This window comes from Rhinoderma darwinii, chromosome 5 (genome assembly GCF_050947455.1).
Source record: "Rhinoderma darwinii isolate aRhiDar2 chromosome 5, aRhiDar2.hap1, whole genome shotgun sequence".
NCBI lineage: Eukaryota > Metazoa > Chordata > Amphibia > Anura > Rhinodermatidae > Rhinoderma > Rhinoderma darwinii.
This window is the reverse complement of record NC_134691.1, coordinates 45,315,942-45,331,905: the sequence shown is the minus strand read 5'-3', so window position 1 is coordinate 45,331,905 and position 15,964 is coordinate 45,315,942. Positions and strand designations below refer to the sequence as shown.

Here is a 15,964-nt window from a genome sequence, read left to right as displayed (position 1 = left end):
GCACCATCACTGCGCCGTACATCTACGGCGCTTTGCGGGAAGCACCTCCCGACAGCGCCGTACATGTACGGCGCATGTCGGGAAGGGGTTAATGGTGGACAAGCTTGTAAGGGCTGTTTGCATGGAGTAATAACCCCCACTACCCTAATACTGCTATTTAGATATGATTTATGGAGGAATGTGTTGTATTATATATATATATATATCTCTATCAGTATATTTATGTACTGAATGGCCACTTTCTTAGAGACACCTGCACTTTCACGGTTAGAGCTTCCCTTTATGAAAATTAGACATTAGTCATTAGACCCTGCGGTGCAGCATTAGATCAAGTATTTGTATGATGAGAAAAACCACTGTGCTCACTATTTAGCAATGTTGATTTCTACTTTATTCAGCATAGGCAGTAGTGGGATGTGGAGTGTTAACCTACGGCAGTTTCACGTGTACCCTTATACTTTGTAAAGGCCTCGGCGTTATATAGAAACAAGGCAACTTTAAATCGTACATTACAGTGATACATAAGACACAACAAATGTTTGGACAGAGTCTACGCAGTTACATCTGTATAAGATGAATAGAATAACATACTTTAACTTAAAAAATGCACTTAGATCTTTGCGATCAATAAGACCTAATGGAACGAGGGCTTCCGCCTGTAAGATCAATTTCTGCCTCTTTTTTGAAGCAAAAGGTTATGTCTATTCCCCCCTGTGAAAGCGTGTTTAATGCACAAAATGCCCGCAATCCACATTCCCCTGGGATTACCTCCATGATATGTAAGCATGCGTTCACTAAAAGGAGGAGATCCCTACCTTGTACCCAATAGATCGTACATGCTGCCTGAATCTCTTGAATATCGGGTGGATGGTCCTCCTGATGTAATAGAGATTACAGGGACACATGACAATACACACAACAAATTCGGTTCTACAGATGTTATCCACTTTAGTCGTCAAGCCTCCTAATTTCAATCCTTGCACGATTGAGTTGGCTGCAGAATCTGCAGTGTCCAGATCTATAATCTCCTCTCGGAGCCAACTCAATCGTGGAAAGAACCTGAAATAAGGAGGGAAACTATAGTCACACAGTTTAACCGCTTCCCGACCGCCCACTGTATATTCACGTCGGCACTTGCTGGGCTCTGTGCAGTGCCGACGTGAATTCACGGTGGGTGTTAAAAGCGCGATCCGGGTGTCTCAGAGTAGCGCTGACACCCGGATCGCGCTGTTATCACCTGCCTCTGGTCCCGGAGATATGATCGGGACCTGATTAGTTCAGGTCCCGGTCATGTGATCGCAGGGAAAGTGTGTTGTAGCAACGAACTGGAAAGTTTGTTGCTATAACAAAGTGGAAAGTTTGTTGCTACAACAAACTTTCCCGGGGACCGATTGCGGGTGCTGCAGTCGGTTATAAGGCAGAACCGGGGGCCATATAACAGCCCCCGGGTCTGCCATGCACAGCAGCCTATGAGAACCAGCCGGATGCTGGTTCTCATAAGCTTCCTGTCAGTGTGACTCTCAGCGTCACACTGACAGTTTATAATACGTTACACTACCTAGGTAGTGTAATGTATTATAGCAGCGATCAGTGCTGCCAGGCTTCAAGTAAAAAGTAAAAAATAAAGTAATAAAAAAGTTTTATAAAAGTGTAAAAACAAGTTATAAAAGTTACAAAAAAAAAGAATGCTTTTTTCCCTATAATAAGTCTTTTATTATAGGAAAAAAATGAAAATGTTAAAAAAAAGTACACATATTTGGTATCACAGCGTTCGTAACGACCCAAACTATAAAACTATAATATTATTTTTCCCGCACGGTGAACACCGCAAAAAAAAATAAATTAAAAAACAATGTCAAGAATCACTTTTTTTTGGTCATCAACCCTCCCAAAATATAGAATAAAAAGTGATCAAAAAGTCGCATGTACCCCAAAATAATACCAATAAAAACTACAACCTGTCCCGCAAAAAACAAGCCCTTACACCGCTTTTTTGACGGAAAAATATAAAATTATGACTCTCAGAATACACAAAAAATAAATAATTTCATCAAAGTGATTTTATTGCGCAATCGCCACAAAACATAAAAAACCTATATACATATGGTATCGCCGTAATCGTACCGACCCGCAGAATAAAGTAAAATGTCATTTATACCGCACGGTGAACACTGTAAAAAAAATATACGAAAAACATTGTCAGAATTCATGTTTCTTTGTCACTTTGCTTCCAAAAAAATCTAATAAAATGTGATTTAAAAAAATCACATGTACCCTAAAATGGTACCAATGAAAAGTACAGATTGTCCCGCAACAAATAAGCCCTCACACGGCTCCGTTGGAGAAAAAATAAAAAAGTTCTGGCTCTCAGAATATGGCGATGCAAAATGTGCAGAGTGTTCCAAAAGCGGATAAGATTGGGCACCATTTATCAGTGCGACACCGGCCACATATCTGCGAATTATTATTTATGTACCCCATTATTATACCCTCTTATTATGCCCTGATGTACTCCGCACAGATTACATATACCCCCACATCATAAACTGAAATACCAGCAAAACCCCAAACAGAACAGTTACCAAGCAAAATCTGCGCTCCAAAAGCCAAATGGTGTTCCCTCCCCCCACAGCGTGCCCAAACACCAGCTTACGTCCACATATATGACATTTTATATCTGGGAGAACCCGCTCAACATTGTATGAGGTATTTGTCTTCAGTGGCACAAACTGGGCACAATATATTGTACATTAAAATGGCATATCAGTGGAAAATTTTAATTTTCACTTTGCACCATCCTCTGCGCATTAACGCCTTGGCGCACCACGACTTAATAGCATGTCGTGGTGCGAGGGGTTATTTATGGAGCGGGCTCATGCGCTGTGCACGCTCCATATTCTGCAGGTGTCAGCTGTGTATTACAGCTGACACCCGGGACTAACGGACAGGAACAGCGATCGCGCTGTTACAGGAGCCTGTATAATGACATTATACTGCAATACATTAGTATTGCAGTGTATTGTACCAGCGACCTAATGATCGCTCGTTCCAGTCCCCTAAAGGGACTTTTGGGAGGTTTCCACTGTTTTGGTACCTCAGGGGCTTTGCATATGCGACATGACACCCGAAAACCATTCCAGCTAAATTTGAGCTCCAAAAGCCAAATATTGTTCCTTCCCTCCTGAGTCCTGCCGTGGGTCCAAACAGCAGTTTATTACCACATATGGCGTATTGCTGTAATCAGGACAAATTGCTTTACAAATTTTGGGGTAATTTTTCTCCTTTATTCATTGTGAAAATTAAAAATTTCTATGTATTTTCAGAAAAAAGTAGATTTTCATTTTCACGGCCTAATTCCACTAAATTCAGCAAAAAAACTGTGGGGTCAAAATGCTAACTATACCCCTAGAACAATTCCTTGAGGGGTGTAGTCTTCAAAATGGGGTCAGTTTTGGGGGGATTCCACTGTTTTGCTTACTCCAGGGCGTTGCAAACGCGATATGGAACTGAAAACCAATCCAGCAAAATCTGCGCTTCAAAATCCAAATGGCGCTCCTTCCCTTCTGAGCTCTGCCGTGAGTCCAAACAGCAGTTTAGTACCACATATGGGGTATTGGCGTGAAGTAGCTTTACAAGTTCTGGGGTGCTTTTTAATCTTTATTCCTTGCAAATATTATTTTTTTTAATATTTTTTCAGAAAAAAAAGTAGATTTTCACTTTCACAGACAAACTTCAATAAATATAGCAAAATACCTGTGGGGTCAAGATGCTAACTATACCCCTAGATAAATTCCTTGAGGTGTGTAGTTTCCAAAACCGTCTCACTTTTGGGCGATTTCCACTGTTTTGGCACCACAAGACCTCTTCAAACCTGACATGGTGCCTAAAATATATTCTAAAAAAAGGAGGCCCCAAAATCCACTAGGTGCACCTTTGCTTCTGAGGCCGGTATTTCAGTCCATTATCACACTAGAGCAGACATGGGCAAACTACGGCCCGCGGGCCACATACGGCCCGTTAGGCTTTTTAATCCGGCCCGCCGAACTTGTCCAAGATATATCCGTCCTCAGCAGCTGCTAGTTCGCGCAGGAGGACGGATATATCCGTCCTGTGATCGCGCGGGTACTGACAGTTTACCCACGCGATCAGCGGCAGGAGCACGGCTGTTATACACAGCCTGGCTCCTGCTGCAACTGCCGGAATCGAAGCACGCGCCGATTCCGGCAGTTTAACCCATTAAATGCCGCTGTCAACAGTGACAGCGGCATTTAATGTGTTTGACAGAGGGGAGAACTCCCTCTGTCTCCCGATCGGCGCCCCCGCAAACAAATCGCGGGTCGCCGTCGGGTTTCCATGACAGCCGGGGGTCTAACAAAGACCCCCAGGTCTGTCTTCAGCATCTGCCTGTTAGGCGATGCCAGAGGCATGACCTAACAGGTTGCCTGTCAGTTTTACACTGACAGGCAATAATGCTTTGGTATACGAAGTATACCAAAGCATTATATATGCGATCGGCACATCGCATAGTGAAGTCCCCTGGTGGGACTAAAAAAAAAAAAGTAAAACCGTTAAATAAAGTTTGTGAAAAAAAAATAAAAAAAATTACAGTCAAAGTCAAATAAAACTACTTTTTTGCCCCAAAAAGTGGTTTTATTTAATAAAACGGTCAAAACAAATCACACATACACATATATGGTATCCCCGCGATCGTAACAACTTGACCAATAAAATGAACACATTAATTAAACCGCCGGATGAACGGCGTCCAAAGAAAACGCAAAAAACAACGGCAAAATTCTCTCTTTTCTCCCATTCCCCCCATAAAAAATAAAATAAAAGTTCATCTATAAGTCCTATGTACCCCAAAATAGTACTAATGAAAACTACACATTGTCCCGCAAAAATCAATCCCATGTACGGCCACATCGACGGAAAAATAAAAAAATTACGCCTCTTGGAACGCGGCGATGCAAAAACAAGTAATTTTTTTCTAAAAGGGTTTTTATTGTGCAAACGTAGAAAAAACATATAAAACCTTTACACATTTGGTATCCCTGTAATCGTGCCGACCCATAGAATAAAGTTAACATGTTATTTACGCTGCATAGTAAACGGCGTAAATTTATAACGTGAAAATTAATGCTGGAATAGCTGCTTATTTTCAATTCTCTCCTAAAATAAAGTTAATAAAAGTTAATCAATATGTTATAAGCATCTAAAAATGGTACAATTACAAAATACAACTCGTCCCGGAAAAAACAAGCCCTTATACGGCTATGTCGACGGAATAAAAAAAGAGTTACGACTCTTGGAATGCGACCGTGGAAAAACAAAAAATAATCCTTGGTCATTAACGTGCAAAATGGCCCGGTCATTAAGGGGTTAATGTGGCGCGTATTTCTCTTTATTTCACTTTAATTTTCACTTCGTTTCACGTCACCATTAAGCCCTCCGGTTTTCAAAGAGTACAATATCAGCCGTCACTTTGCCACGAAGCATGCAAACTATGCTAGCAAGCAGTCAACACAAGAACGGGCGGCTACTGCTCAGAGGTTGGCAGCTAATTTACAGAGTCAACAGAACTTTTTTCTTGATAAATCACAGTGCGTATGTTATTTTAATCTATTTACATTTCCTCCTCCCAGTATCTGCGAAATAGTATGTAAATGCCATATCTTGCATATTCCTTGAGACAAATTTATTAACTGAGAAGGGCTATTTTTCACATTTGAAAGACAGTTAATAAATTGGGTTGTAGTGTTCTTACTGTGCTATGAGGTTTGCACACACTACATTTAATGCTTTAGTATATCCGGCCCAAACACTCCCTCCAAATGCTCCTGGCCCGGCCCCTCTGTCAAATTTTAGAACCCATTGTGGCCCGCGAGTCAAAAAGTTTGCCCACCCCTGCACTAGAGCCACATGTGGGATATTTCTAAAATCTGCAGAATCTGGGCAATAAATATTGAGTTGCATTTCTCGGGTAAAACCTTCTGTGTTACAGAAAAAAATGTATTACAAATGAATTTGTAAATTTGTAAATTTCACCTCTACTTTGCTTTAATTCCTGTGAAGTGCCTAATGGGTTAAGAAACTTTCTGAATGCTATTTTGAATACTTTGAGGGGTGCAGTTTTTAATATGGGGTGATTTATGGGGTCTATCTAGTACATAAGGCCCTCAAAGCCACTTCAGAACTGAACTGGTCCCTGTAAAAATAGCCTTTTGAAATTTTCTTGAAAACGTGAGAAATTGCTGCTAAAGTTCTAAACGTTGTAACGTCCTAGAAAAATAAAATAATGTTCAAAAAACAATGCAAATATAAAGTAGACATATGGAATATATAAAATAGTAACTATTTTGTGTGGTATTACTATCTGTTTTACAAGCAGATACATTTAAAATGAGAAAAATCATAATTAACTCTTTCAGCACCCTGGACAGTGACTATCTCCTGACGTCGCGTACCGGAATTTTTTTTGCCGGGTTCAGCCAAAACGAGTTCGGCCGAACCCGGTGAAGTTCGGTTCGATTGTCCGGGTTCGCTCATCTCAAAGACACTCCATTTGGATGTTTGGAAACAGAAAAGCACGTGGTGCTTTTCTGTTTACATTCATCCTTTTGACAGCTGGTGCGCTGTTTCAGTCGGTTCGCACGGAAGTGCTTCCATGCGACCAGCGTGGTTTTCACGCACCCATTGACTTCAATGGGTGCGTGATGCGCGAAATACGCGGAGATATTGAGCATGTCGCGCTTTTTGCGCAGCTGACAAACGCTGCGCAAAAAGCACGGACTGTCTGTACTGCCCCATAGACTTGTATTGGTCTGTGCGTGGCGCGTGAAAACCACGCGGCCCGCACGGACCCAATACACGCTCGTGTGAATCCCCCCTTATTACCACATAAAGAGACACATGTCAGATTTGAGAAAATGGGGCTGGTCATGAAGGTCAAAATGAGCTCGGTCTTGAAAGGGTTAAGTTGTTATGATGGTCCTCAATGGTTGCTTCTAGCAAAAACAGAGACGACATTATACTTTATAGTTCTGTCTGCCAAGTTCCTGGATCCTATAAGACATCCATACAGAATATGTGCACACTGATTCCAACTAATGTACTTACCATTTGTTTTCATCCTGATGGAATAAATGGGATCTGTCAGAGGAGACATTGTTTATTTATTGTATTGTTTCCATGTATAGTAGATGCAGTATACAGAATACATTCAGCTTTCTCTTTAAAGTCACTGCTAATGCTGCATGTACAATAATGATCCAGTCATTCAATGTTCTCATTTTCCTAATTATTTATTCAACTTTTAGGGCCGCCGATGACGAATCGGAAGAACGCCTCCAAAGGGAAGGCAGACAGTTCAGTGACCATCTTATAAACCCAGTGATCACCGATGTCCCTGACTTTAAGGAGAGATTATCTGGAGAACTGGTCTTCCTGAAAACATCCCAGATCGTCCATGGAATCTTCTCTGAGGTAATTGCAGTTCTATGTATCTGACCAGCAGGTTGTATATGAAGAGATGATTGTATATGGACGAGTGTTATTTTCATAAATGCTTTATGAATGTCATCAGTGAATATATTCAGAGTAATATTGGTCATACATCTTCCATATGTTCTGTCTGATCTCCAGGTTGGGCTGAGAATGAAGCTCTGCTGTGAGAGAAGTTGTAGATCTGTCCAGTACATTGTACAGCACTGTCCTCTGTATACAGCAGTGGTGACTAGTAGCTGTATACAGAGGTTAGGATAGGGAAGGCTATATATAAAACCAGTGTATACTCCCAGTGTGTAATTCTGTCTCCATTTACTTACGCAGCTGATTAAAAAAGAGAAGATCGGACAAAAGAGGGAGAAAATTATCGAGTTTAGGAGAGCGCCTCTAATAACAGTGCTGGCTGTAATATCAAGGCAGCAGGATTCATTTCTGGCGGAGGAACTCCTATGGATAGATTACAACCCTCTAATGGATGAATTCATGCCTAGAAGGTAAGGGATCATGGGAATTATATATCCTTCCATATGTCCACTAAACTGATCACATTACCATAGAAAACCTCACTAATTTTGCAGTAATGCATCATATGGTATATTGCCACAAGTCTTATCTACTATAAATCTCAATATACTTTGTGTTATAACAGCCCCCTCCCCCATAATGAGCTGTGTAATATGTGGTGCTGTCTAAATAAAGGCTGATAATAATAATATGAACTATAATGTAGTAAGAATTATAACTTATAATATAGAGAAATTGTTCCAACAATAATTCTCCGCTAAATCTTATTCTCTGTCTTCTTCATTTCTTGCAGGATGTGGCCGGTGTCCAAAATCAAGATGGCCACAAAACAGCTTCACCAATTATATCAAATTGTGTCTGTGGAAACTGAAGGAGAACATTTATTTCACGTTCATTCCCCAAAAGGAGAACGTGACAAAACCTTCCTTCAGTGGGAATATATAATCCATCACATCAACCAGCAGGAACCTGTGAGTCAAGATTTTATCCACTGAATTACTGGGGTTTTGTAGGTTTAGTGATGGAAAAGGAGAAATTGATGGCACAGAACAAAGAGACTTGTATTAGGACGTTCTGGTGAAGTCTAATGGAGATTGAAGGCCTTCTCCTGTATCTTTGACATAATGTTTCCTGCAGCTCAGCCGCTCATGCTTTATTAGGGTATGTTCACACGTACACGTCCGTAACGGCTGAAATCACGGAGCTGTTTTCAGGAGAAAACAGCTCCGCAATTTCAGACGTAATGGCAAGTGCAAGCGCTTTTCGCGGACGTAATTGGAGCTGTTTTTCCATTGTGTCAATGGAAAATGTCTCCAATTACGTCTCAAGAAGTGACAGGCACTTCTTTGACGCGGGCGTCTTTTTTACACGCCGTCTTTTGACAGCGGCGCGAGTAAATAAAATGACCGTCGGCACAGAACATCGTAAAACCCATTCAAATGAATGGGCAGATGTGTGCCGATGCTTTGGAACCGTATATTCGGACGTAATTCGGGGCTAAAACGCCCGATTAACGTCCGTAAATAGGGTGTGTGAACCCAGCCTTAATAATAATAGTAATAGTAATAACCTTCATTTCTACAGCAGGTATAATATATTCCACGGGACAAATGAGCGTCCCCTGCCCGTTAGCGCTTACAATCTAGAGATGCCGGATTGTGGGGTTCCTTGTATGTCACAAATAGGAACTAACGTCTTTATTCATTGTCTTTCACAGTTTCATCTTGATGACATATTATCTGCAGATACAAGGTATGTTATTTATTTCACTCTCATCATTTTATTTTATGTCTTTTTTACGTTTTGTGCTGGGACATGTAGACCCCACAGGTTATATTAATAAATGAGGCCCTAGAGGCTGAGTCAGGACAAGGTACCATTTTTTTAATTAAAACATAGTATAAATTTAAACCCCAAGTATGAGAAATAGGGTAACATAAAATTCAGTAAAAGAAAGGACTGTGTCTCCAGAAGTTGTTCTATAACAGGGGTCGGGAACCTATGGCTCGCGAGCCAGATATGGCTCTTTTGATGGCCGTATCTGGCTCGCAGACAGGGCTCCTACCTGTCTATGGGAGGGATGCACGTTGCAGCCGCACAGCTCAGTATAGTACACATGACTATGAGAGCGGGGCTGCGGCTGTGTAATTCAGCCACAGCCCCGCTCCTGAGTCCTGACATATGCGCGCGGGGTCAGCATCATGTGATGCGGCCGGCGCTGCACTAATGATCTGCGGCATTGAAGACAGAACATGGCGGGCACGCTACACAGCACCCCCATGTTGTCTTCAGTGCCTGAACTGCCGCTCATTAGTGCAGCGCCGGCCGCATCTCCTCATGCTGACCGCGCGCGCACTTCCTGTCAGGAGCGGGGCAATGGCTGTATTACACAGCCGCAGCCCCGCTCTATAACGCCGGAGATCAGAGAACCTCTCATCTCCGCCGTTATTCCCGTGAATGCTGCGATCACAGCTGACTGCAGCATTGAGGGGAAAGTGAGAAGGGGGGATGCCCCTGGATCGCATCACAGGGAATTCCTGTGACGCGATCGAGGGCCATACCATATATGGGCAGACAGCCCAGGGTCTATTGACGGACCCCAGGGCTGTCTGACCATATCTCTTGTTGTTAGGATATACCCAAGTATGTCCTAACAACAGCCTGTGTGCTATCTGTCCACAGGCTAATGTACTGGCACATATCTGATATATGTCAGTACATTAAAGTTTAAAAATAAAGTAAAAACAAAGTATGGTTACATTTTTAAAAAAATATACACCTTCACCTTTTTTTACAATAAACATTAAAATAAGTCTCAATACATAAAATACACACATTCAGTAATGGCGCGGACAACAATGTTTTTGCATCATTTATGATGTGTACGCTGTAAAAAAATGAAATAAACACGGCTTTCATTCACTTATTAATGTGAGGCGCGAGGTGCGATGAATTTACCCTCCATGTTCCTCACATTAATAGTAATTAACCCCATCATGTACCTCGCCTATCTGCGCATGCGCGAGTTCAAAGAGACAGAGAGTCCTGGGTCCTGCCGCCGATGGCCATAGTGAAGCGCTCCTGCACGAAATGGTGAGTATATCTTAAATTCTATATTTTAAGGGTAAAAGTTGGGGGTCGTCTTATACGCCCAGTCGTCTTATACGCCGACATATACGGTAGTTCTTTGATGGCCTGATAAGCATTGGCGGCAGTGGTGAGCGGCAGGGAGCATGGACTACATTTCCCATAACTCCCTGCATAGCCGCGCCGTCTGCAAGCACGCACCTGCGTCCCCTAGTGAAGCGGCATCTGCCTCCTCCCTTGTGTCTCCCTTGGACGTTCCAGAAACCCCTGGCTGTGCTGCTGCTTTGAAGGTGAACATTATAACATGGAAATTGTTACACAGCCTCATGGTCAGCAGCAGTGAGCTGCATCAATAAAGGGGCTGTGTAATACAGTGTGTCCCACCAACCCCCCCTTCCCACTTCACCCCTGAAAATAATCCCACATAATCCATAATATAGCCCCCCCCCCCAAAAAAAAATAAAAATATGGCCTTAAAAAACATCTGCCACCCATATTACACTCTTGGGGGCTTTAAATTAATCTCTTGTGGGCATAAGAAACTGATTTAAAGGACCACTATCAGGGCAAAAATCTGTTCTGAGCGCTTTATTACAGCTCTGGAGGTCTCCCAGATGGGTCTGAGCCTCTCTTTTTTGTTCATTTTCTGTAAGACCAACACTTTTAAAAGGGCCACTGACAGATACAATTGCTCCAGCGGTCACTTAGTACACAAAGGAGTGTTCCTCTCTGCTGCACTAAGCCACCGCTGGACCTAAACAATAATTCGCTGTAAAATAATAAAATAGATAATTGACATAACTGACAATGCGTTGTGTGACATGTCCAACATTCCAGCTTCTTTCTTCTGCGAATGCCTCAAAGCTGGCATTCTCTCAACATCAGGTGGGAAGAATGCCAGCTTCCAGTCATGCGCAGGAAAAAGAAGAAGCCAGACTGCTGGACTGATGTCATGCATCGCAAGCTCACAATGTAAGTTATTTATTTAATTTTTTTACTGCTAATTACCATTGTTTCAGTCCAGTTGTGGCTTTATACAGCAGGGAGGAGCATTCCTTGCTGTACTAAGTGAACATTGGAGCGATTGATCTGTCAATGGCCCTTTAAACATATTGTACGGCTCTCGCGGAATTATATTTCAAAATATGTGGCGTTTACGGCTCTCTTAGCCAAAAAGGTTCCTGACCCCTGTTCTATAACATGCAATAATTCACATATCTTTTCATTTTTCCTTTTTTGCACTTCACAGGTCAATGGATTGGAAATTCAATGAAAAGATCCGTAATATCGATCCTGAATGCTGGATAGAAGAGGAGAATATAAAGAGAAGTAAGTCATCTTTTATAGTGTGTATGGTGTCTGTACATCAAGCTCTTATAGAAAGTGTGACTGCAGTTATTCCGTCTTCTCCTGGATGAGACGCTGCTTCCTATGTGAATGTCATGTGAACAGAAGGAGCTACAAGACGAAGTAATATGCAGGAGTTTAGTATCGGAACCTGATTACTTTACACAACCCGGGTAATAGAGGGTGTTACTGATTAAGGGGTCCCCCTCTATTATGTCCATATGCCCTAATAAATCTTATATGTGCATCGCTGAATACGCCGTTCTCTTCAGAAGAATACACAGGGGGTCTAAATCTAATTTAGAGGAAAAATACAATGCTGCTGCTCATGGAAACCAATCATATCTCTGCTTTCATATTTTAACCTTCAATAGTACAATGGAAACTTAAATTTGATTGGTCGCCATAAACAAAGTCAGCTGTTCCTACCTACAATTGTTTATATACATTATTCCTGTATCCTTCTGGGTGGCCCACAATATTTACTAGAATATTACTGGAGCTCGTCCTCACTCAGCGATAGTGATGTACACTGCACCCCACCATACACGTAACCTGTGTGTACAAAAATTCCAGGATTTAGGCATGATGAGGTTAAAAATGCAATAGGCCCTCAAAACCACAGCATTCACCAACAGTTGTGTAAATGGGTAGTCATAACTATCCATTCACTGCACAAAAAATTAACCAACACTGCAAAGTGTGAACGAGGCATAGTTTATATATTGTAGGTATATAAAGGTATTGCAGGTACTTTGTGTTGCGGCTTTATAATTGTGTTATTTTGTTTTAGGGGGCTGGCTAAGAATGAGTGATGATATCAGATATTGGTGGAAAGTTGCTAAATCTAAAATCTCTGGAAAGAAAGTCACTCAAGAAAAAAGTAGAGAGAGCAAAGAAAGATTAGAAAGCATTAAAGAACCCTCCTCTTCTACATCATCTCAACCAGAGAGCTCAGACCCAGAGCCCACCGTGCAGGATGACCTTACAGAGCTAGTCCTGAAAGAGGTAGAAGATCCTAAGGAAAACATCAACTTATTAAGATCTGAGGAGCAGGACCTGAGAGAGAGGATCATAGAAGTGCAGAATGGACAGATTGTGAGACCACGCTCAAATCTCAGGTTAATATATGACAATGATTATACAACAACTTGGAGACTATCTGGCTGGTGGGAAATGATCAGCCTATAATTCTGCTTTATCAGAGGGTTACAAAATCAGCCCCTTCCATCCGCTTTCAGGAATCTGTTGGGAGAATTTTCCATTCTTATCAATAAAAATTCAATGATTCATCTGAATAAGTGCTTCTTTTATTCTTGCGGCAAGGAGACAAATGGCAGATCAGCAGTTGTCTGAGCTTCATCACATAAGCACACGTTTATATAGGCTTTAACCACAACCAGGTGACATTTTGCACATGACAGTGAGTATCTTACACAAAATACTAGTCTAATGCAGTTTTGCTTCATATAGCATATTTTGACACTAACAACTGAAACTGGGATAAAGTTGAACTTCCTTAAAGTCCATCTGTCTCTATTGAGAAATCCAACTGCCCCAAACTTGAAAGCAAAGCATATTTAACACTTTATCAGAAAAATCATTTCCTGAGAAGCTCTACATAGCTCAGTGTATATTTCATTTCATTGCATCAAATAAGCATACATTTTAAATAAAACTTTCCTAACAGAATCTCAAAAAACCTAATGTTTACAATTCAAAAGTGCAAAGCAGGAAAAACAATCAAAAGTTCTTTGCAAATATCAGAACTTCCCGCACCGACCCGCACCATGTGTGCAAAAAGTAACATCTTTAAAAAAGGGTTTCATGAAAGAGAAATAGCAGTACAAACAGCTATCATTTCTATATTCTCTCTATCAATAAAACATAACCTCGTCTCAAAGAAGTGTTTTGTGTGCTTTTCTAACAAAGGATTTGACCAATCCATCTCAAACAAGTAGTTAACTTTGGAATATTCAATGGGTTATCGAGAGACGGATAGTTGTACAAGATGTTAGGGCTTGCAGGGAGATTTGATCCGCTTGTTGTGGAATTGTCCAAAGTTAAGAAGATACTGGAACAGGGTTATAGAAGTTTTGAATAGAATTTATAACGTTGAGATAGATTGCAGTCCAATTACATGTATACTTTGATGTAGTCTTGGGACAACTCTAAATAATTCCCCAAAAAGATCTCTAGGGTGTAGTTTATATATTGCTAGAAAAATGATACTGAAACAATGGATCTCTAATGAGCCCCAGAATGAAGGTAGCGGTCCTGAGATACATCCATCTTAAAGGTATTACATGTAAAAACATGAAGGCAACTAGAAAATGTTCTCAGCAATGGGGAAGATGGTGTAATGAGGTGTCCCCAGATGTTAAAAAACTGTTTGGTTGAAAGCAGGAAAATAAAATAATAAAAAAAATATATATATATTTATTTATTTTTTTGCTCTATTTTTATCGTAGGGGGGGGGAATGTAATTTTTTTCAGTGCGAAGCAATTTTATAGATGAAAATTATTGAAAGAATTTTGTATTTGAAAGAAGAAAATTTAAAAGTGTAAAAAAAAATAACTTTTGGAATAAACAAAGTCTGTGTAGTTAAAATTTGCAATAGTACCCTAAACGCAGGAAAATAAAAAATAAAGCAGGTCCACGTGTCGGTATAGGCAGTCAATACAAATATAAGATTTGCGCAGCTCATGCTTAATTGAGATTTCAGACAAGGATTGAGAATGTTAGAAGACTTGCTGCTTTAGTCTATTTTAAGGGTATGACCAGACGTCTTTCTACAGACACTGTCCGCATCAAAGCCGCACATAATCTGTGTTGCAGATTTTGTTGCGGCTTTGCCTAAACTGTGCATAAGGGCTTGTTTACACGAACGTATATTACGTCCGTGCAACGCGCGTGATTTTCACGCGTGTTGTACAGACCTATGTTAGTCTATGGGGCAGTGCAGACAGTCCGTGAGTTTTGCGCAGCGTGAGTCCGCTGCAAAAAACGCACGACTTGTCCTATATTTGTGCGTTGTTCGCGCATCACGCACCCATTGATGTAAATGGGTGCGTGAAAACCACGCATGTCACACGGAAGCACTTCCGTGGGACAAGCGTGATTCGCGCAACAGCAGTAAAAAGTATGAATGAAAACAGAAAAGCACCACATGCTTTTCTGTTTACAAACATCCAAACGGAGTGTCATAATGATGGCGGCTGCGCGAAAAGCACGCAGCGGCGCATCAGATGGTTATGACACACGGAGCTGTTAAGTGCCGTTTGCGCACGCAAAATGCCACGTTATTTGCGTGCGCAAAACGCACATGCTCGTGTAAACCAGGCCTTAAATTGATGCGGATTAGCCGTTGCGTATTCAGGTGAAGAGTACTTCCCTTCTCTCTATGTAAAGGATCGGCCAGACATAGCTTCTGTGTCGACGCCCGTTTTTACTCACTCTGCACCTGCTCCTAAGTCTGGTCGAGTGACCCCTTCTTCCACCAATCAGCCTGGGAGGCTGAGGAGTGGGAGAGCCTATCACAGCCTGGCCAGACGGAGCTAGCTCCCGCCCTCTGTCCATTTATACCATCACTTCCTGCTCCTCCTTTGCCTGTGATTCTTTTCAGTCTGTTTCCTGGCCTTGCTGCTGCTGCTTACTACTTGTCTTCTGCTTCATATTGACCCTGGCTTGACTGACTATTCTCCTGCTCTGCGTTTTGTATCTCGTCCTCTCCTGGTTTGACTCGGCTCGTTCACTATTCTCCTGCTCTGCGTTTTGTACCTTGTCCACTGCTGGTTTAACTCGGCTCGTTCACTATTCTTGTTGCTCACGGGGTTGCTGTGGGCAACAGCCCCATTTCGCTTAGCTTCTGTGTACCCTTGTCTGTTTGTCTGTCGTGCACTTAGTGAGCGTGGGAACCGTCGCCCAGTTGTGCGCCGTCGCTTAGGACGGGCCGTTGCAAGTAGGCGGGGACTGAGTGGCGGGTAGATTAGGGCTCAC

At 41.8% G+C, this 15,964-nt stretch overlaps 1 protein-coding gene across 1 annotated transcript in view; it reads left to right on the top strand.

Annotated features, from left to right (window-relative positions):
- The window catches only part of LOC142652386 (uncharacterized), a 28,406-nt gene extending 15,152 nt beyond the window's left edge, over positions 1 to 13,254 (top strand). Inside the window, exons 2-7 of the mRNA XM_075828020.1 lie at positions 7,320 to 7,485; positions 7,831 to 8,000; positions 8,324 to 8,501; positions 9,248 to 9,282; positions 11,867 to 11,946; positions 12,758 to 13,254. Of these exons, the coding sequence (XP_075684135.1) occupies positions 7,320 to 7,485; positions 7,831 to 8,000; positions 8,324 to 8,501; positions 9,248 to 9,282; positions 11,867 to 11,946; positions 12,758 to 13,155 (1,027 nt within the window). The 3' untranslated portion in view covers positions 13,156 to 13,254. The remainder of the gene's footprint in view (positions 1 to 7,319; positions 7,486 to 7,830; positions 8,001 to 8,323; positions 8,502 to 9,247; positions 9,283 to 11,866; positions 11,947 to 12,757) is intronic.
- The last annotated feature ends 2,710 nt before the right edge of the window (positions 13,255 to 15,964 follow it).